Source organism: Mirounga angustirostris, unplaced genomic scaffold (assembly GCF_029215605.1).
Source record: "Mirounga angustirostris isolate CCGP_5_RB_7025 unplaced genomic scaffold, mMirAng1.0.hap1 SCAF_15, whole genome shotgun sequence".
Classification (NCBI taxonomy): domain Eukaryota; kingdom Metazoa; phylum Chordata; class Mammalia; order Carnivora; family Phocidae; genus Mirounga; species Mirounga angustirostris.
In genome coordinates this window covers 68,952,823-68,974,218 of record NW_026991723.1, presented here as the reverse complement: position 1 = coordinate 68,974,218, position 21,396 = coordinate 68,952,823, and the positions used below count along the sequence as shown (strand labels likewise).

Below are 21,396 nucleotides of genomic sequence, written 5' to 3'. Positions count from 1 at the left end.
AAATTATGCAAGCTTTAATGGGTAGCCCTGAAATACAGAGGCTGAATGAGTAACAGCTCATGGGTGCTATGTACTTACCACATGCCAGGCAGTATATGAAGAGCTTCACAATATTTAACTCATTTAATCTGTGCTACATCTCTTATTTGAATACTGGCTAGTTACTCATATGGAAGTTGATATTTGTGAGCACTGATGCAGGCAAATATGAAGCAAACTGATGCCTTTGATCCAACAATTCTACATCTAGAAATCAAGGCTAAAGATATGGTCACACAAATACTTCAAAGATACATGAACAAAATATGTGTACCACACTACTGTTTATAATACTGAAAACCCTAAACATTCAATGGTAAAATACATTATTGTACATTCATTTGAATACAATGCAATACAAGAACAATCACTATACATGCAAGGTATTCACTGAATGCATGTACATATGAATAAATGACACATAATTATCTTTAAGGGGCAAAAGCTAGTTGATTTTTAAAAAACAGTGTAGTTATGTTTATGTGCTACATGTACATAAAAAAAATGTCTAGCAGCATATAGAGTCCATAGTGGTTACCTGGACCAGGAGGATAAAGCCTTCTGCTTTTTTATACACTTTACTAACTATAACAAGCCTGGATTATTTTAGTAATTTAAGGGAAAATTTAAAAAGTTTAAAAAAAAAATCATTGCACCCCCTCTCAACCATTGCTTACTAATATTATCCAAGAATACACTGCAATTTTGGGGCATCTGCGTGGCTCAGTCAGTTAAGCGTCTGCCTTCGGCTCAGGTCATGATCCCCAGGTCCTGGGATCAAGCCCCACATCAGGCTCCCTGCTCAGTGGGGAGTCTGCTTCTCTCTCTGCCCCTTCCCCCTGCTTCTCCTCTCTCTCTAGCTTGCTCTATTTCAAATAAATAAATAAAATCTTAAAAAAAAAAAGAATACACTGCAATTCTGGGAGGAGTCTTCATTAAAAAAGAAAAGTCTGGGGCGCCCGGCTGGCTCACTTGGTAGAGCATGCGACTCTTGATCTCAGGGTCTTGAGTTTGAGCCCCACGCTGGGCACAGAGATTACTTAAAAAAGAAAAATAAAAAGAGAAAGGTCTGAGGCAGTAGTCTAATACCTAGGTAAATTTTTGGAAAATAATTAAGAGCAACCAAAATTTGGCTATTAGCCATTAGCAAAAGGAGAGTCCCAAAGCAAAAGGGTTTCACAGATTTACACTGTGGGCAATGCATTTTTTTTGGGGGGGGGGGGGATTCTTTGGGTGGTATACTTCCATTTGAGAAAGTGGCAGGCACCAAGGAGTAATTCCTGGATTCCTCCCCCAAAGTAGTCTCCCGCTAATTCTAAAAACAGAATTGATTATCAAGAATCAGCTGACTCTAGTGCAACAGGAAAAATCTTCCCACTAGACCCACGGAATGGAAAAATGTAGTAAAAGAGATTTTTTATTACTGAGAGTACAGTATTAATAATATGTGAGTAGACAGTAAATAAAAGCCATCAATTCTCAAATTATAATTATGATCCAAAAGGCTATGATTTTAAAATATACTCTGAGGGGCATGTGGGTGGCTCAGTCAGTTAAGCCTTTGCCTTCAGCAGGGGCCATGATCCCTGTCAGGTTCCCTGCTCAGCATGGAACTTGCTTCTCCAGCTTCCTCTGCCCCTCCCCACCACTTATGTTCTATCTCACTCTACTCTCTCTCTCTAATAAATAAACTAACAAACAATCTTTAAAAAAAATGTAATTTGAAATCCAGAATCTATTTTTCCCATAGAAACTATGATATTCAGGCTCCTAAGCCAAACTATTCATGCCAATTTAATCTATACCAAAATATATTCTTAACGGTATGATTTCAACAAGATAAAAACACAGACTTTGAAAACTAAGTAGAGAAGTAGAAATCTCAAGATACCTATAACTTTTAAAGTTTCTATATAGGCAGAGAATGGATCTAACACACTACAAAAAAAGCCACCTACCTAATTCAACCAAAAGTTTGAGGGGGAAAGGAGAGAGGGAGTGACACATAATTTTTATCCACCTGTTAAAGTATTTAGGATCTGTTCATATACATTAGTCATTTGTAGCCAGTCTACTTCCTCTGCTAGAAAAGGTTTATGTAATATTTAAAGGGTTTATAAAGTTCACTGAGTTATAGAATTAGCTCTTGGAGACACTATATAAGGAATTTATCCAAACTTACAGGGAACAGATGGTGTGATGTCCTTCAGCAGGATTCTGTGCTATGACAGGCTGAAATTTAGCACATTTCTTTACAAAAGTAACAGAAATTTTATACATTACCTATCAAATCATCTCACAATTTCCAAACTAAAAAAAAGCAGAACACCACTCTTAAAAACTGAAATTGCTGATTATATCAAGTTGACACAATGAGAGGAAACCACATCTATATAAACCTTTTTAAGATAGTGAAAGCATTGATCAAAATAATGGAAAACCAATGAAAAAGCAGGATTTGTTTTAAAAAAAATTGTATACGTTTATTTTTAATTTCACAATTCACTAAAAATTTTCAGATCCATGATCTCATTTGATTTGCACACCAACTCAAAAAGGCAGGCAAATTATTATTACTCCTATTTTACTAATGAGAAAAAAGGTTTAAGTGCTCAAGGACAAAGGACAAATACAAAATGGGAAAAAACTCACCCCTAGGTTGGCCGTAGTGTGATGTATTTGAAAGTGAGCAAGATAATAAAAACAAGTAAAGAGACTCAAGAGCTACCCTTAAGTTTTGCTATGAAGAGCAGCCGGGAAATGAGGCAGTAGCCAAAGAGGGATACTGAGACAAGGGAGGGTTTTTTTAAGATAAGGAAAATGTCTGAATATTCTAGAATGGAAAAATCAATGAGGCAGAAGAGAAAAGGAGAACAGATGGAGTGAGGTCCTTCACAGACGACCAAGTATAGGGTATAGTGGAAAAGTAGAGGCACCAGCCTTAGCACCACCCCTAATAGATACCAACCCCCAACAAAAGGGGACTATAGGAAGTCGATAGCTCTGGTAGGACTCTGCAAAAGTTCTGTCCCGACTGTTTCTATATTCTCAATAAAATCTAAAATCTCAATAAAATCTAAAAGCTAGGGTTATCGGCTGAAAATGAGGACATTCAATGAAATCTGCTTATGACAGTGGAAGAGTTAATGGATGGACTAGTAAAGTGTACACTAGTGAAGTACACTTAACAGGCAGTACAAACGGCCCAATTACAGTTAATGTTCACGAACTTTAAGTGAGACAAATCAATGTGGCTATGTGTTTGTTTGTCTTCTAGCTACACAAGTGCCAAGTACAAACAAAACTGAATTTAATCACATTTGGGGTTTTCCAAGAAAAAACAATGAAGTGAGATTGGGACCATGTTGTCAAGCATGGTCACGGTTTTATGTGTATGCTCTCAAACTCGTAAAACCTTCCAAACAACCACATGAGGTTAGTACTGCCAGTGGCAGTACTCTCATTTTAAGATGAGGAAACAGACATATTATTGGGTAACTAGCCCAAGGTCACAGAGCAAGTGCTACAGCCAGGATTGAAACTCAGGCAGCCTGGCTCAAGAGACATGCTATGCTGACCCTTGCAAGAGAGTGATTATAATCACTGACCCTATTTTAGCTGGGCAAAAGTGGAAGCAATAACATGAAGGGAGGGCCAGCAAAAAGAAGCGTGGATCAAATGAATTATAGGTCTCATAAGAACTGGAATCAGAAGAAAGGTAAAGTAGGTTACTAAAAACAGATTACTGGGGATGGGGGAATAGCTACAGTTACTGGCAGTAAGATCTAGTTACCAGTCATGGGACTGAATAATTGAGGTAGTGTAGAAGGAAATATCACTGGATGAGAGATTAAGGAATACAAGACCAGGGTATGAGGCAAGACCATCTTTCATAGATACTGAAACTACCAAAGCCATTGACTGTGTGATGGCAGCAAGTTACTAATCACGCTGGCATTCATTTCTTCTTTTTAAAACATACACTAATACATTATTTTCTGGTGTGGATGTCTTTTTTAAACAATGTCTACCACATGCTGTGAAGATCAGAATTGTGATCATTTTCACATGTTTTTAACACAAAGATAAAAGCAGCTACATAAGGGAAAATGACAATGTCAAGATAACTAATATATGTCCATAGTTACCATCTACATTTCCTCATCTCCCACTCATTCCTCAATCCACTTAAACGTAACTTTTGGCTTTCCATTCCATGGAAATTACTTGTCAGGGTAACTAATAATCTCCAAGCTGTCAAAACCAAAGGGCATGTCTCTTGAACTCTCAAGCAGTACATTAGATCCTTTCCTTCTCCTTGAAACATTTTCTTTTCTTGGATTCTTCCTACTTCAAAGATTGTTCCTTGACTGACCTATTCACTACTCAATCTCCAAATAAAGGCTTCAACCCCAGGCCCCATCCTATTACCTAGCTACATTCTCACCATGGTTCTTCAATTCTAGTAGAATACAATTAATTACATATAGTGGATAATTTAGGGTTCAAATTACACAAGCAACTGACACTGAAAAAGACTGCTAGATGATCTTATCTGGTCCCATGGATTGAAGTCAACCACATAGGCTGCCTATCGTCAGGGCTCTATCTCCATCCCAAACTTCTCTCTGGAATTGAGATTCGTAACAAATCTCCTTGTCATCTTTACTTGAACGCTTAATAGGCATCTTAAATCTTGAGTTCCCACCACAACCCCAAACCTGCTCCCTTACCAGCCCTCCACATCTCAGGAAAGACCGTAAGTATTCACACAATTTATACAACCAAAATCTAGGCTTAATCTTCAATTTCTCAATTTTCCCCACTCCAACCCATCAAAAATTCTCTCAACTCTACGCTCCCAAGCACATCTCAAATCCATCCATTTTTCTTCATATCTGTGGCTCCTACTTCCCTAGTTAAAGCCTTGACTGTTTAAGACTACTATACAAGCTTAACTGTTCTCCCTGCTATTCCTCTTGCTCATCCTATTATCCATTTCCCATATAGCAGTCAAAGTAACCTTTAAAATCATTTTCTCCTCTGCTTAAAATTCCCCAAAGGCTTCTTATTTTACCTTGAAAACCCCCCTTGCCTAACTCTGATTACCTCTCTTCTCCCTCACCTACTAGATTAGCAATACAAGCCTTTTTTGAGTCCCAAAACACACTCTTAAAGGTCTTTCCCTACAGAAAGCACTCTTCCCCATCTGAGTACTTATTATTATTCAGATATCAGTTTAAATGTCACTGTATTCAAAAAGGCCTTCAGTGACTAGTCAATTTAAAAGTAGCCACCCAGTCATACACTATCACATTACCTCACCCTATTTCAATTCTCTACATAGCTCTTAGCATTATCTAGTTATTAAAATTTGTTTTTTTAACGGATTTATTCCATTGTAACATATGCACCATGACCGTAGGACTGAAAGTTTAGTAAGTACTCAACAAATATTAAATAAAAATCAACATGCAAATATTGAGGGATCACTAAAAGAATACATTCAATTCATTCAAAAGATGTTTATTAAATGCCCACTATGTGCTAGGTATAGGAAGAGCAAAAGTCTGGCAGAAACCGTATCTGATTTCCCAGGTACTTCCCGTATTATGTTTTACCAATATGCCAAGAAACCTTCATTTCATCTCTGTGATATAGTTTTTTAAAGACTTATTTATTTGCTTTAAAGAGAGAGCATCTCAAGCAGACTCCCCGCTGAGCACAGTGCCCAACTCCGTGCTCCATCCCAAACCCTGAGATCATGACCTGAGCCAAAAGCAAGAGTCAGACCCTCAACCGACTGGGCTACCCAGATGCCCCTGTAATACAGTATTTTAATACATTTATTACTCTGAATGTATTAATAATCTAGGAAACTTCTATAATAAAGTACTATCTCCAGCACAACTATATTAAAATACAGTAAACCACAACAGGAACAAGTTGCTAATAAATGACGGCTAACAAATACCATATACAGAACAAGTACTAAACAATATTTTACAGTGTAATCACCAATATTATACAAATAAACCACAAAGCAAGGTATTTCTTTACACATTACAGTACACTAAATGTGCTTTCTATAATTAAAACTACTGTATCTTTACAGTTCTTTTATCCAAAATTCCAACATATACATACAATAGCTTTGATGTCACTTATGTACTATTAATTGCATTTCAGCTTCTTCATTTAAAGTCTAATCTCTCACTTACTATTGTTCCTCCACTTATTGAAAGCACACAACAGTGACAAGGGTTAGCATATTGAAGAATTAAATCTGAGTATCACATAACTCTTTCTTGTCATCATTTTTAGTGATACAATAAAACCTGCAATGTATTACAATCATCTCAATTTTTGTTTTTTAATATATTTGTTCTTAATTAAGGGTTGAAGTAACCGCAAAACAAAATTAAGTGCCTTTGGATTTGAGCTTTAAAAAACTGTGTACTCCATTTTCCTCTATATGTCCATCCATCACATCACCAACTTTCAGAATTTTTAAGATTTTATACAAGTAGTAGTCTATTAGACATCACAGAATGCTTTATATAGATTAAATTTCTCCAATTTTTTTAAATAAAAAATGTCTTTAAAATAAAACCACACAATTAAGAATATTCTCTTTTAGCAATGGTCTTCCCATCCAACCTTCTCATTTTATTTCTGTATTGTTTGACTATAAGAGGAGATAGACTACTATCGTTAACAGTAAAAAGACTTGCACTGATTACACTAAAGGTGGTGCATGGGAATGGTCAAGTAAATGATACAAAATGGCTAGTAAGTGTTAAGAAAATTTTGGTAGTTGAAAAAGGGGGAGAGGACTTTCAGCATTCAAAAACTAAAGCAAACGCGAACAATATAAAAACAAATTCCATTGCTTTCCCCGCTTTGTACATCTACTCTACAGCTTTTGAGCTACTAGGTCAATAAGGCTCCCAAAAGACCCACCACATTCCACATGTGCCTGTACTCCTCCAGTGCTGACACTCAAAAGACCGCTAAACATATACATGTTCAACAAATGAATCACTCCCATAATTCCTCTTATCTCAGTCTTTTCTTGCATTCATTTTTTTCCCGCTCATCTCAAGCTCACCAGAGTTTCTATGCTGGCCACTTCAAGTTACTTAATTTTCTTAGTTCCTTCTAGGTAAAAATCAAACAAGGACAAACCTTTGAGGAGCCAAAATCAAGGTCTCTGAGAGCAAAAACTGTTCTTCACTTTATGTGGATCTCCCTACAGGTCTCACTAAAATCCTATTTTCTCCTCTTTATTTTAGATCTATTTCTAATATCCTTGGTTACCTAGTTTTCACAACAAATTTTCACAACAGGACACTTAGAGTCTCCTTGTATTATTTTAACTTTCATTGTTTCTTTTCTTACAGAAATTTTACCTAAATACTGTATCCAAAATAGATACTAAAAAAACCACTAAAGGGCGCCTGGGTGGCTCAGTTGGTTAAGCAACTGCCTTCCGCTCAGGTCATGATCCTGAGTCCCAGGATGGAGTCCTGAATTGGGCTCCCTGCTCAGCAGGGAGTCTGCTTCTCCCTCTGACCCCTCCCTCCCCCATGTACTCTCTCTCTCAAATAAATAAATAAAACCTTAAAAGCAAAACAAAAAAACCCCACTATAAATATCTCTGAAATTTAAGTCCATTAAAATGAAATCCTACAAGGGGCAGCTGTAGAGCACAGGACTCTTGATCTCTGGGTTGTAAGTTAGAGCCCCACATTGGGTGTAGACCATTACTTAAAAATAAAATCTAAAAAAAAAAAAAAGAAAAAAAAAGAAATCCTACAAATCATTTTAATGTAAATGCTCCTGTCTTCATTTCTTGCTCCAGACTAACAATGTTAGTTTTTATATTTATATAAATAAGAACAAAAATATATTTAGACAAATAGGAATAAGAAGCTGAAGCCACTCTCTGTAACAATGGTCTTTCGGAAAATACACTTTTAGAAGTATATTTATAAATCCTGTAACTCAAGATATTCCTTAGAAATAAACCAGTAAACAACAAATATATTGAGTATATACAAATACAATATTGGCTCTAAGATAATCAATGCACGAAGTGCCGTAAGAGTTATCCAACTATCATAGAACATTCAGTGGAGCTGTAGAAAAGTTACTGCATAACTTCAATAAACCCACAGGTATTTACAAAAACTCCTTTAGGTTTCAATAATTCTGGAGTTAATTCTGAATACTGTAAGCTGGGAAAGCTCCTGCCGCACCAATATTACTGCAAAGAACCAAAGTCAAATAGACATTTTATGAAAAGTTTTGTCTGAGAACATTAAACAGTTGCACTTTAAACTTTAATCCTTTAACTTATTAGTACACACTTGGCAATAAGGAAAAATTCAAGAAAAATCTGACTTCTATTAATTACATCAATCCACAGGGCATTGTCAATTACTTCTGAGGACACTGAAGAGTTTCTCATCTATAATTGCTATCTCCTGTACCTTTAAGAATTTATCACAAAGCATACTTTTACATATTCTTGCAATAAAATTATTTTGTGCCACAGTTCCAAAAAGATTGGGAACTATGTTTCTTAAATAATTGAAGAGACACAAAACTTCAGATTAAATGAGACAAGTAAAACATAACACTATATCCTCACCCAAAGGTATCCGTTCGTTAACCACTGATTTCATTTACTGACCACCAATTAAATATCATTTAATCCTCACATCTCCGAAAGGCAGGTAGGTACATAGCAAATAAGTTAGAGGCACAAATGGAACTCATCTATTTAACACCAAGACCGCTGATCTCCACCAAAGCCAGAATCAACTATTTTTTAATATAGATGGGCAGAAAGCAGCTGGTTTAAACTAAACATGACAATCTTAATGATATACAGAACCACAATTCCAAAAGAAAAGCTGATATACACCGGTGGCATATTTAGATTCTTGGCATAAATTGTACTGACTTCAACACAGTGGCTCTTTTTGCAGTCACAAATACAGAAGATGGCATGAAAATCTACCACGTGGACTTCTGAAGTGTTCGAGGGTTTAACTGCAGAAAAGATTCAAAGTTTTTATTTTCTTTTTTTTCTCCCCTGAAGTGCTATTATTTGGGGGCTGGGGGAAGAGTGTAGGGTAAGTACCTACATTACAGGACTTACAACACAAGAGGAGTCTTTAATCTGGAGGTGAGTTTGAGCCTGGATATGAAGGGCTCTAACACAAAAAATCTTCACCACCGAAGAGGCCTGGAAGTGCAATCTACGTGTGGGTGTGGGCTCGGTGGCGGGAGAACTGCGGCTACAGGATTCAAGACAGTGTATGCGAATAAAAGGGTCACCAATTCTGGGGAGGAGGGGGCAAATCATTCATTTTCAACACCCCTCTCCACTCACCACTCGCCTTTCACTCTGGGGCTGACGGAACCTGCTATCTTTTTTTAAAGCTCATTCTCTCCAGTTACCACGTCCCAGACTTTAGCTCCTAACCGGGTCCACTCAGGGGTAGTGACGACGCCTACATCTCCCTCCCGCACCTGAGGACCCATAAAGGCCGACTACCATCACCAACGAAGCCTCGACCTCCCCTCCCCCCCGGCCCCACTACCGAGAGCTGCTCAGGCCCAGGCCTCCTGTGCCCCGCGGCCGTGTGCTCCACGCCATCTGCCACCAGGGCTTCGGCGTCCGGCCGCCGCTTCCCCTTACTCCTGCCACAAAGCCCGCGGCCAACTCCGAAGGCTCGGGTGGGCCGCACACCGCCAGAGCCGGGACCCCGGGCCCTGCCCGTGCCCAGAACCAGCAGGCCTTACTCAGCGCCCGGGGCCCAAGCCCTACGCTCGCCGCGCACTCCCGGGTGTGCTGAGGGCTCTCCCCGCTCGGCCGCGCTGCCGGGCCCTGCTCGGGGCTGAGGCCCGGGCCCAGGGCACAGAACAGCCGCGCCGCCCCCCGCCCAGGCCCGGCGGGCCCCTCGCGCTCCCCGCGGCCCGCGCGCGGCCGCCTCCGCCCCGCCCGGCCCCACGCTCCCCGCCGCTCGCACCGTCTCGTCGGGGTCGATGTCGATCTTGAAGGTCTGCTGCTGGAGGGTCTTCAGGGTGACCAGCATGGTGCCGGGGCGCAGCTCCGCTGCCGGGCCTGCTCCGGGTGCTGGCCGCTGGGCGGGGTCTGTGGCCTGGCGGGGCCCCGGGGTCGCCCGCGCTCCTCGCGCACTAGGGAGGAAGGCGGTGGGGGTGGGGGTTTGTCACATTCGCCCTGCGGAGCGGCCTCTCCCCCAGCCCTGGGCCCGGGCCGCGCCGCTCCCTCCGCGACTGCGGCCTTCCTCGCGAGTTCTGGCCGCCGTGCTTCCTCACGCGCCCGGCGCCGGCCACTGAGTCTGCAGGAGGCACGAGGGGCTCTGCGAGACAAGCAGAGAATCCGCTAGCTCACCACAGGCTGGTGGCCGCCATCAACGTGACTCGCCGAGACGCGCCCCCTCCCCCACCCGAAAAAATCTGGGGGATGGGAACGGGCTGGCGAACCGCGCAGGCGTAGGGTGCGGCGAGGCTGTGCGCAGGCGCGGCCGAGAACTCCGCCCCGGAATTGGGGCGGGGCGGATTGCGGCTCTGGAATGTCGGTGGCCTGGATCGGGCGTGCGCAGACGCAGTCAGTGGGCGTCTGGAGGGCTCTCGGGGCTTCCTTGTGGCGTCTGCAGCCGGGGCGTTCTCCCGCCTGCCGCTGCTCCGCCTACGTCCAGACTCCTCCCGGCTCCCTGAGTTGCGCAACCCGTAGCCGGGGAAGCGCTACGTGGAGACCGCGCTAAGTGGATGCCGAAGTCTGGAGCTGGGGAACTGGAGGGCGGTAGGTTGGGGCGGGGTTTAAGAGAAAGGCTCGTGGTAACCCCGGTACTGGGCCGGAGCTTACCGGGAGCTTTCTATGTGGATGAGCATTTGTGGTGGCGACTCTGATTCTTTACTCCTGAGAGTACAGGCCCCAGTGCCGGACTGCCTAGGTGGACCTTGGGCCTAAGTAGAAGGACGGACAGAGGCGGTCAAGTTCTTTCACTCCTCCGTGGACAGAACTGTCCGGTGGCTCCTGTCACGGAGAAGTCAAAGTCACAGTTCCTGGAACTGGATACATAGCCCCAGCCTCTCACCGCATCTCCCTCCTCTCCCTGGCTCTTGGGGTTGTTGGTGGGTACTAGGCACTTGCTCCCGCCTAAAGGCCTGCCTTTGCACTTGCTGTACCCGCTTCTGAATCCTCTTTACCCAGATGGCTGGGTGGCTCACTGTCTCAACTCCTTCAAATCTTTGCTCAAATGTCACCTTCTCAGTGAAGTCTACCCTGATCCTCGGCTTAAAACCGCAGCTTCCCTAGCTCCATTATCCTATTCTGTTTTGTCCATAGCATTTAACATCCTCCAGTTACCATATAATACAGATATTTATTATCTTTGTCATCTTTTCCTCCAAGCCCCAGACTGAAGCTGCACAAAGGCGAGGATCTTGATGTGTTAACCGATGTATCTCTAGCATGGAGAAACGTGCCTGACAGCAAGCACACGATAAATATTAGTGGAATGGGTAAATGTGTTTCCAGTTCCTCATCAGTAAGGTAGGAATAATAATAGCACTCAACTCCATTGATTATTGGAGGGGGGTATTGGATAATGTATATAAAGACAAGGAACAGAGTGAGAATCGCATAAGGAGTTAGCTGTTTGTAGTATGCCCATTTACAGATAAAAAAAAAAGTGGAATACAGAGATGCTGAGTAATGTGCCTGGAGTCACCCACCTAGTAAGTGACAGATCAGCATTTTAACCCAAGCAGAATGACTCTAGAGCATGTGCTCCTAGGTGCTGGGCTATTCTGCCTCTTATTAAGGTACTGTTTGACATAAGGTGGTTCAAGTATAAAGGAAAGTTAGAGTTAGATCACTAACCATGTGACCAATTGCAAATTACATCTTTGTGCCATCATCCTGACTGATACAGTATCACTGCTTGGTTTTTCCTGTATTTAAGAGCTCAGGTATAATCCTTCCATGGAACTTTCCCTGACCAACTTCCCTCTCCACTAACCTGGCATTTCCTCTTTCACAGCACAGATGTCCCTGTATTGTAATTCAATATTTAATCCTCTGCTCTCTGCATTTCTGTGTATCTACTGTTGGTCATCAGGTGATCTCATCTTGTCCTTTGTTTTGAAATACCTCCAGCCTGGACCTGTCCCCTTAGCTGTAGATAGAGTTAGCCAGTTACCTATATAATACCTTCACTTAGAGTGTAACAAGCGCTGAAGCCTACCATGGCCAAACAGAACCATTGATTTTTCTCTGGACCTCTCTTCCCCATGAAACCTGCCCCTTTACCAGTTTTCCCCCATTTTAGTTCATGGCACCACCATCTACCCAGGTGCTCAGACCAGAAATCTAGTCATCATCCCTGGTAAATCTCTCCTCTGTTCCTATTTCCTCCCCCACCACATGTAATCCACTATCAAGTCCTGTCAATTTTATTCTCCAAAATACATCCCAAATTCAGCCATTTTCACCATTTCTAATTCACCAACCCTAGGCTAATCCATCATTATGCTTCACCTGCCTCCCAACTGGTCTCTCCGCTTCTACTCTTTTCCCCCAGCAGCCTCCCCAGCAGTCAGAGTAGTCTTTTTCAACCATAATTCAAATCATGTCACATCTATTCTTAATACCTAATTACACTTTAGAATACAGTTCAAACTCTTTACCTGGCTTTGAAGAGTACACATGATCTGACTCCTGCCAAATTGTCTGGCTTCATCTCTTTTCTTCTCTCTCCCTTTCATTCACCGTCATCCCTCTGCACCTCCCTTTCTTTCGTACCTCAAACAGGCTAAGCTGTTTCTAACCTGTGAAACTTTGCAGTTGAGGTCACTTCAGCTTGAAACTCTCTCTTCCTACATCTTCGAGTGGCTAACTCCTTTTCATCTTTCAAATTCCAGGTCATATTTTACTTCCTTAGAGAGGACTTCTTCAATAACTGAAATGATAAATGATAAATATTAACTCTTTAGGTGAGGCACTATCCACTTTACAAGGACAACCTCATTTGAGCGCCCACAAAACTCCATGAGATAGGTATAACATTACCCTGGCTTTAATTTTTTCATGGATCTACCTGAAATTACTATTTTCCAACTTGTTTATGGTCTGTCTCACATTACTACTCAGTCCCCATCTCTGCTTTGTCGGGAGAGGAACTTGCCTTACGGCTCTCTCCCAAGCACCTAGATCAGTGCCTGGAACACAGGTGCTCAGTAGTGTATGTTGACTGAATCCTCAACTCAGTTGTAAGCTCCATGAGGCCAAGTGTTATGTCAGCCTTGTTCAGAATGGTATCTTTAGAGTCTAGCACAATATGAATGCTTAATATACATTGGCTGAAAAAATAGTGAAGTCACTTTAATTAAAATGAGTCAATTTAGTTGAAATTTAAACAGTTGTAAGAAACTATCTGAAACCATTTTATAATTTATTATAGTTTTATTATAAATTTAATTCATTTATTATAATTAAATTAGAAGTTATTTATTTTTATAATATTAAATGTGTTTCATTATAACTTTATTTGTTATAATATTAAAACTTTTTTCTGCTACAACTGCTATTATCCATCTGCAGAAAAAGGGAGGTGAGAGATGCCTCTCTATATATTAGTGTATATATTTTAAAAATCTTTTGCTCATGGCAAAATAAATAAAAAACGGTATAGAAAGGGATCGATTGAAAATAAATCCCCCTGCCCACTTCCTAGAAATAATAATTGTTTTGAGTGTCTTTAGACATATTTTAGGTATGTACAAGAATGTATCCCCCAAATAGTTGTGGCAACAGTAGATTTTAAATGCCAATTGAAAGATTCACCGGATACATTTTCTAAAGTACAGTGTTCAGATAAAAAGTTGTTTTTGTTTTCTTTTAATTTCTGGTAAAACTGTATGCCAGACATAACCACTCTTGGCCCAATAGCTCAGGTTGGACCGGCTGTATGCCTCCTTGTTAGACGTAGTTGCCTTTACCTAGAGTCTCATAGTTCACATGACAGATGATAGGACTTCACCCCCGACCCTCCCAATACAAAGGCCACCGAGGTGAGGATGCTTGTGAGCAAGGCCTTGTAGGATAGGCCTTGGGCTTCTCCAAGAGCTATTGGGCCAAGATAAAAAGATGGATGGGAGTCATTGGTTCCAAGTACTTGGGAACAAGCCAGGTAATTTTGCTTGTGTTTTTGGAAATCAGTCAAATGATTTCAGGGAAGAAGATGAGCAACCTGAGATGTAGCAACTGCTGACTTAAAAAATACTAGGGCAAAAATGCCAGACTTCAAGCCATTCATTCAGCAGATAATTATTGAGACTCCCCATGCCAGGAACTCTTCTGGGTGTTGGGGATACAATAGGGAAGAAAACAAAGTCCCTGCCCTCATGGAGTTTATATTCTCATGGGATGGTAGATAAATAGATAATGAACTAAAAATCAAAGGTATTTTTAATCTATCAGGTGATAAGTGGTATTTTTTTAAAAAGCACATGAAGAGGATCAGTAGTGCTCAGAAGAAATAGAGTTGCTACAGAGAATGGTGCCAGATAGCTTTCATTCTTTTCCCCATCATTCTTTCTTCCCTCTTCTTTGCCCAGCAATTGGTTCCAAGAAGGCTGACCTATGTGGACTACCACAACTGGCTTCCTGGGGAGTCCTTGCAGGACATAGGAATGAGCAAAAAGAGTGAAGTTAGGGAATTTATTCTTCTTTGTGGTTGGTAGTGCTCTTGATACAAGGTCATTGCTTCTGTAGGGTGCCCCTCCAAGGGTGCAGAAAGGTACCCAGTGGGTCACTGGGAGTGGTAAATGGAACTACTCCTGCTTCCGTGCCTTGGTTCCTAGACCCAGCTGGTCTTCCTACTGGAGACAGAGTGCCCTATAGGGTTCTCTGATTCAGTGTGCAGATTGCATGCTGGAGAATGAAACCCTCCTGCACAGTATTGCTTCAGACATGGTAGTTTAGCTGTACCATCAGCAAGCCATTCCATTGCTCTCTCAGATTGGCTTTTCTGGAAAGGTTGGTATATGAAAAGACCAACAGGTCCTATGATCATGGGATCATTCCCAAACCTCCATTGTGAAGTGGGCCCCCTGGTTGGATGCTATGATGGGTGGGGTTCTGTGTCTGTGGATCAGGTACTCTGTAAACTCCTGTACGATGATACAGGCCAAAGCTCTGCTGGCAGGAAATGTAAACCTACACCAAGAATAAGTGTCTATTCTTGTGAGAACAAATTGGCCCTCCAGTATGCAAATGGCGCAACACAGTCAACTTCCCACTAAGTGGCCGGTTGATCATTTAAAGAATAGTACTATACTGAGAATTCAATACTGGTCTCTATTTCTGGCAGTTTAGATATTCAGAGGTGATGGTAACTAGATCAGCCTTACTGAGAGTTCATGCCAAGAGACTATGCCTAGTCTCCATCTCTGCCACCATGGTCACTCCGTTCATGTGCCCATCATATTTCTACACTTACATCCTTAAAGTCTATTCTAAATACAGTAGCCAGATGAGTTCGTTTACACGCAAAACCCTGTAATGGTTCCCCACTTCAATCAGTAAAATCCCAAGTCTTTACAATGCCATTCGTCCTGTTCATTACTTTCCTGACTTTGTTAGCTACACATTTCCCCAAGTTCACTGTGTTCCAGTTGCACTGGACTCCTTACTGTCCCTTGAACTGGCCAGGTCCACTCCCACCCTGGTCTTTTGTTGTCTCCCTGAAACACTCTTCTGTAGATAGATAAACCCTCTCCTTCACCTCCTCCAATCTTTGTTCGAATTTCACCTTCTCAGTGAAACCTATCCCTGACCCCTTTATCCTACTTATTAATATGACAAAATGCCCCACACTTCCCCATCCAGCATGCTCATGCTCCCTACCCTGCTTTCCTTTTTTCCCCTATTAAACTTACTGTCCTCTAACATGCTACTTTATTTATCTGTTGTGTTTCTTGTCTAGTGTCTGTCTCCCCTGCTAGAAGACAGGGCTATTGGTCTGCTTTGCTCCCTCACATACTTTAAGCACCAGGAAAAGTGCCTGGAAACAGAAACAGAACTCAATAATGCAAGGGAAAATGAGCCACCCATGAATAAACGCAAATTAAAACAAGGTGATACTTTTGTGTTAAAATTAACAATTAAGACTCCGTAACCTCCCCAAATACCAAAAGTGTGCGGGAAAGATGTTTCCATAGTTTGCTAGTGGGTTTACAACCTTTTGGAAAGCCATTTAGCAATATAGCTGGTTCTTAACTTCTCAAATTTCAGTTCTCATACACTCTACATGAATACCTCCAAAACGACTTTCCTCAGCCTATCTATGACTTGAAAAGTTGATTTAATGGTGTAGTCACCCAGCCAGTGGGGCAAAGGCCTGGCATTCACATGTTTTATGTTTAAACAGTATCATTTACACAACCCCAACATTCCTTTTTCTCATTTGAACTGATTTTCTCATTAGTTTTGCAAGACTAAAAAACTGTTAGCAATAAATTGTGAAATAGATCTTTTGCTAAAGTCCAATATGTTTAAACAGTTTTGGTACTTTTGTTTTCGTGTTTTTCCCAGCTCAACATTCTGTTTCTCATTTGACAGGCTTTTTCATTTCCAGCTAAAATTGATTTTAATTCATGAGTTTATTTCAAGTATACCTGACTTGTCTTTGGAGCTAAAAATCATAGCTGGCTTTTTGTTGAAATCATGTTTATTTGTTAATTAGTTTATTATCATTTATCCTCCTGTATTCATTGGGAAGCAGTTATATGCCAGGCCCTACCTAGTTCGGGCTGTCTCTGCCCTCAAGAGATTAATAGGAGAAACAAGCAAGGAGCTGTGTGATGTGTTGGGATTGGGGCAGGCTTCAGGAAGGCAGTGAAGTTTGATTAACTCTGGGTGGGCTGGGAGATGGACGCAGGGACTCGGCATCTTTTCAGCTCTCTCTTCCACAGCCAGTTATCTAGTCTATGTATTGGCCAAATGTTCTGAAAATTGTGTTAGAATTAGAATGTTATCTTGTCATAAATGAAACTATGAATAAATTAATATAATTCTATGAGCTTCTCTGAAGAAACTCTATTTAGAGCATTTAAAGAACATCTTTTTTAAACTTTAAATGGAAAGTGTGGGTTCCTTTTCTATGGACCCATGTTGATTATTTCTGGTTTTGCAATATGTGCCCGCTTGTGTTTTGCAGAGTTGTTACACTATATATTAATTAAGAAGAGCCCCAGGACCCAAAGTGTTTGAAGTTTAGATAGTAGTTGTCCCACTGACATCTTTTCTTGTGTAGTTATTGTTGTATGAAATTGGTTTTATAGTTTCTAGTTTATATATAAACTAGCTATATATGTAATTATATGTAAACATATATATAATTATATATAATTAATAGAATTGACTACATAAAGATTTCATGACCTCATCATGTAATAGCAATGTAAACAGAATAACAAGCATGCAACCAACTGGAAAATATTTCTAACATGTGACAAATTTAATATCCTTAATATATAAATTACTCACAAATTGGAAAAAAAAGCATTGTGATCCAATTAAGCAAAAGCATAAAAAGTTTATACAGAAAATTCATGGCAAAAATACAATTAGTAGTGCTTATTATGTGCCCAGGTGTTTTTCTAAATGCCTAATAGATTGACTTTTAACCCTCATGTCAATTATGAGATGACTCTGATCAAGTTACTTAATCTTCCTGTGCTTCAGTTTCCTTTCTCTGTGCACATGTCTGAGAATTTTTCTGTGAGGGGCGCCTGGGTGGCTCAGTCGTTAAGCGTCTGCCTTCAGCTTGGGTCCTGATCCCAGGGTCCCGAGATGGAGCCCCGCATCAGGTTCCCTGCTCAGTGGGAAGCCTGCTTCTCCTTCTCCCACTCCCCCTGCTTGTGTTCTCTCTTTCGCTGTCTCTCTCTCTGTCAAATAAATAAAATCTAAAAAAAAAAGAATTTTTCTGTGAAAAATGCAAAGAAGTAAAGTTGTTGGGTTGTAGAGACTGTGTATTTTTAATAGGTCCTACCAAAATTCTATCCACATTGCCATGTCAATGTATGTTCCCATCAACACTGTTTGAGATAACCACTTTCCCCTGGCCCGAGCCAACACTTAATAGGCTCTGTAATTTCCTTTTTTTGCCAATGTGGTGGGCAAATCACTTCTGCCTCTCAAGAATTCAAATCCTGCTGAGCATCTTTTCGTGTGCTTCATGGCCATTTGTGTACCTTTTTTGGAGAAAGGTCTATTCAATTACTTTGCCCATTTTTGAATTGGGGTGTTTTTTGTTGTTGAATTCTAGGTGTTCTCTATGTATTCTGGTTGTTAATCCTTAGTCAGATATGTGATCTGGAAATATTTTCACCTATTCTGTGAGTTGCCTTTTAGTTCTATTAATAGTATCTGTCAGGCTATTCGGGCCACGATAACAAAATACTGTAAACTGGGTAGTTTATAAACAAAAGACATTTATTTCCCACAGTTCTGGAGGCTGGAGAGTCCAAGATGAAGGTACTGGAAGATTCAGTGCATGGTTAGAGCCCACTTCCTAGTTTATAGATTGCAGTCTTTTCATTCACTGTGTCCTCACATGGTGGAAGGGATGAGAGCTCTCTCCAGAGTCCCTTTTATAAGGGCAGTAATCTCATTCATGAGGGCTCTGCCCTGATGCCCTAATCACCACCCAGAGGCCCCACCTCCTCATGCCATCACCTTGGGGGTTTGGATTTCAACATGTGAATTTTGACGGGACACAAATATTCAGACCATAGTAGTGTACTTTGTTGCACAAAGCTCTTTAATTTTCATGAAGTCCAATCTGTCTATTTTTCCTTTTGTAGCCGTGCTTACGGTGTCATGTCCAAGAAATTGTTGTCACTTCCAATATCATGAAGGTTTCCCCTACGTTTTCTTCCAAAAGTTTTATAGTTTTAGATCTTATGTTTAGGTCTTTGATCCATTTTGAGTCAAATTTGTATATGGTGTTATGGAGGGTCTAGTTTCCTTCTTTTGCATGTGGATACTAGATGTTCACTTTTATTACATTTGATAATTTTCCATATTGCAAAGCCCCTTGAAGAGTGCTGTGTCTTATAATCCTTTATATCCCTCAGTACCATGCATTTAACAAGAGTTCAATGCACTTAAAAAAAAAAATGCTTTGTAGTTACTGACTATTGAATTGAAAATATTACCCTGCACCTTAATTGTAGGGCCAGCTCATAATAGGCATTTAAAAAATGTTTATTGAATTATGGAATTGAATATACTTATTCTAAGGGATTTCATTGTCAAAGAAAAAATATTTTTTCAATTAAGTGATATTGACAGAATTGGAAAATGAGGATTATTGTAAATGTTGTATTACACAAAACATATGTATAAAAAGAGAATGATATAAATACACATATATAAAAAGAGAATGATATAAATACCCCGAAATAATGTACATAGCCATTTTCAAAGCACATACTCAACTTCTACTTTGAAGATGGTGAATTAAAATGAAGAATTCACTATTTTTTTCTCTCCTCCAAATCTTTTTGAAATAATCTGATTAAAAGAAAAGCCATAAGAACTCTGGAAAACCAAAAAGGGTGATGTAATAGTTACATAAAAATGTTCCCAATGAACAAGGCTTGTTGGCACTACATCCTTGTATAGTCCCCTCCCACATCAAAAGCAGGACTTTAGCCAGTAGATCAGTGAGAGTGATGCTGTGCCATTTGAATCTAAGCCTTTAAAAGTCCTGGCGACTTCCTCTTTTACATTGATGGGGAGAAAAATAACTTTTTTCCTCTATCCATCTTAGGTTCCTTGGCTAGGGCCCTGCAGATTAGACCAACTCAAGGCAGATTAACAAGAGAGAAACAAGAATTTAATAACACCTGCATTGCATATATACATAGGAGAACTCAGTGATGATAACTCAAAGAGGTGGTTAGAACTTGGGCTTATATAGCATCTTAGAAAAGCACAATAAATTCCTAGAGAAGTGACAAGATAAAGGAAAAGGGTTATAGGCTTCTTAGGGTGGCAAACTATGGAAAGGTAAACATTGGGGGGAAACTAATGGAGTAGGTTTGTTTGTGCAGGTCCATCTCAGTGTTGGCTTTCTGTCTTTTTCATGGCTATAAAACTTCCCTGGGAGAGGGGAGTTATGGCAGTCCTCATTTCTCAGAAGTTCCTACTTTTAGTCAGATAAGGGAGGCTCTGGGTAGATTTCTTTCTGCATCTGTCAATTCTCATTTGCCTCCAGCTCAAAATAATCCTTATGCCAAAGTGGCATATTTTGGGGTGGCATATTCTCATCCCCTACACACTCTTAGAAGCTGGCAATATGTGAAAAGGTCTTTAAGATTTTTTATAATTTTTGACATAATAACTCTATTTCTAGGTATTATTCCTAAGGAAATATTCAGAAATATGAACTCCCTTTTACAAGTAATATTTACATATCATTGTGAATTACAATAATAAGAACTGGAAGGTGAATGTAGCCCTACTGTTGAATGCCAGAAGAATGTTTCAACAAATTATGTTGTATATATTTGTTAAAATTGCTTAGTCACTGACAGTCATGATTTTGGAGCATATTTACTGACAATGAAATGCCACTCATTCATTTATTCATTCACTCTGTAAATATGTGTAAATAATGTGTGTCAGGCAGTATTATAGGTACTGGGTTTTCATAGTGAACAGAACTCTCTTATGGAACAACTACTCCCCTGGAACAGTCATTCAGGAGATGACAGAAAATAAATAGGCAGACACATATATTATGTAAGGTGGTGATAAATGCTAAGAAGAAAAATAAAATCAGAGGAAAGTTACTACTGTTAAAATATGATATAATGATACAATGTTAGGAGATGTTTGTATAGTGTAATCCCAGTTTTGTAAAGAAATAAACAACCATTACCACCACAATAAATACATGTACATAAAGACAGAATAATGACTTAAAAAATTAGAATATTCACAGTGCTTAGCCTAGAGTAGGAGAATAACTGGTAATTTTTTAAAAATGTGCCCACTTTCCAAAATGTCAATAATGAACATTTATTTAGAATCAGAAAGCCAGGGCGCCTGGGTGGCTCAGTTGGTTAAGCGACTGCCTTCAGCTCAGGTCATGATCCTGGAGTCCTGGGATCGAGTCCCGCATCGGGCTCCCTGCTCGGCAGGGAGTCTGCTTCTCCCTCGGACCCTCCCCCCTCTCATGTGCTCTCTTTCTCATTCTCTCTATCTCAAATAAATAAATAAAATCTTTAGAATCAGAAAGCCAC

General features: G+C 40.3%; 1 protein-coding gene and 1 long non-coding RNA gene across 5 annotated transcripts in view; one reads left to right on the top strand and one right to left on the bottom strand.

Moving 5' to 3' along the window:
* RAD23B (RAD23 homolog B, nucleotide excision repair protein) overlaps window positions 1–10,550 on the bottom strand; it is a 41,275-nt gene extending 30,725 nt beyond the window's left edge. The window contains exon 1 of one of the 4 annotated variants that reach the window (XR_010407798.1): window positions 10,083–10,550. Coding sequence is in view for 3 of the 4 variants with exons in the window: in XM_064579679.1 (XP_064435749.1) it covers window positions 10,083–10,148 (66 nt within the window). In the remaining variant the exon portion in view is untranslated. The remainder of the gene's footprint in view (window positions 1–10,082) is intronic. The other 3 variants (XM_064579679.1, XM_045882859.3, XM_045882860.3) reach the window with 3 other exon arrangements.
* Window positions 10,551–10,694: 144 nt separating this feature from the next.
* Window positions 10,695–21,396, top strand: part of LOC123849877 (uncharacterized) — a 29,195-nt gene continuing 18,493 nt past the window's right edge. Inside the window, exons 1-2 of the long non-coding RNA XR_010407799.1 lie at window positions 10,695–11,211; window positions 11,492–11,632. This is a non-coding gene — a long non-coding RNA (uncharacterized LOC123849877). The remainder of the gene's footprint in view (window positions 11,212–11,491; window positions 11,633–21,396) is intronic.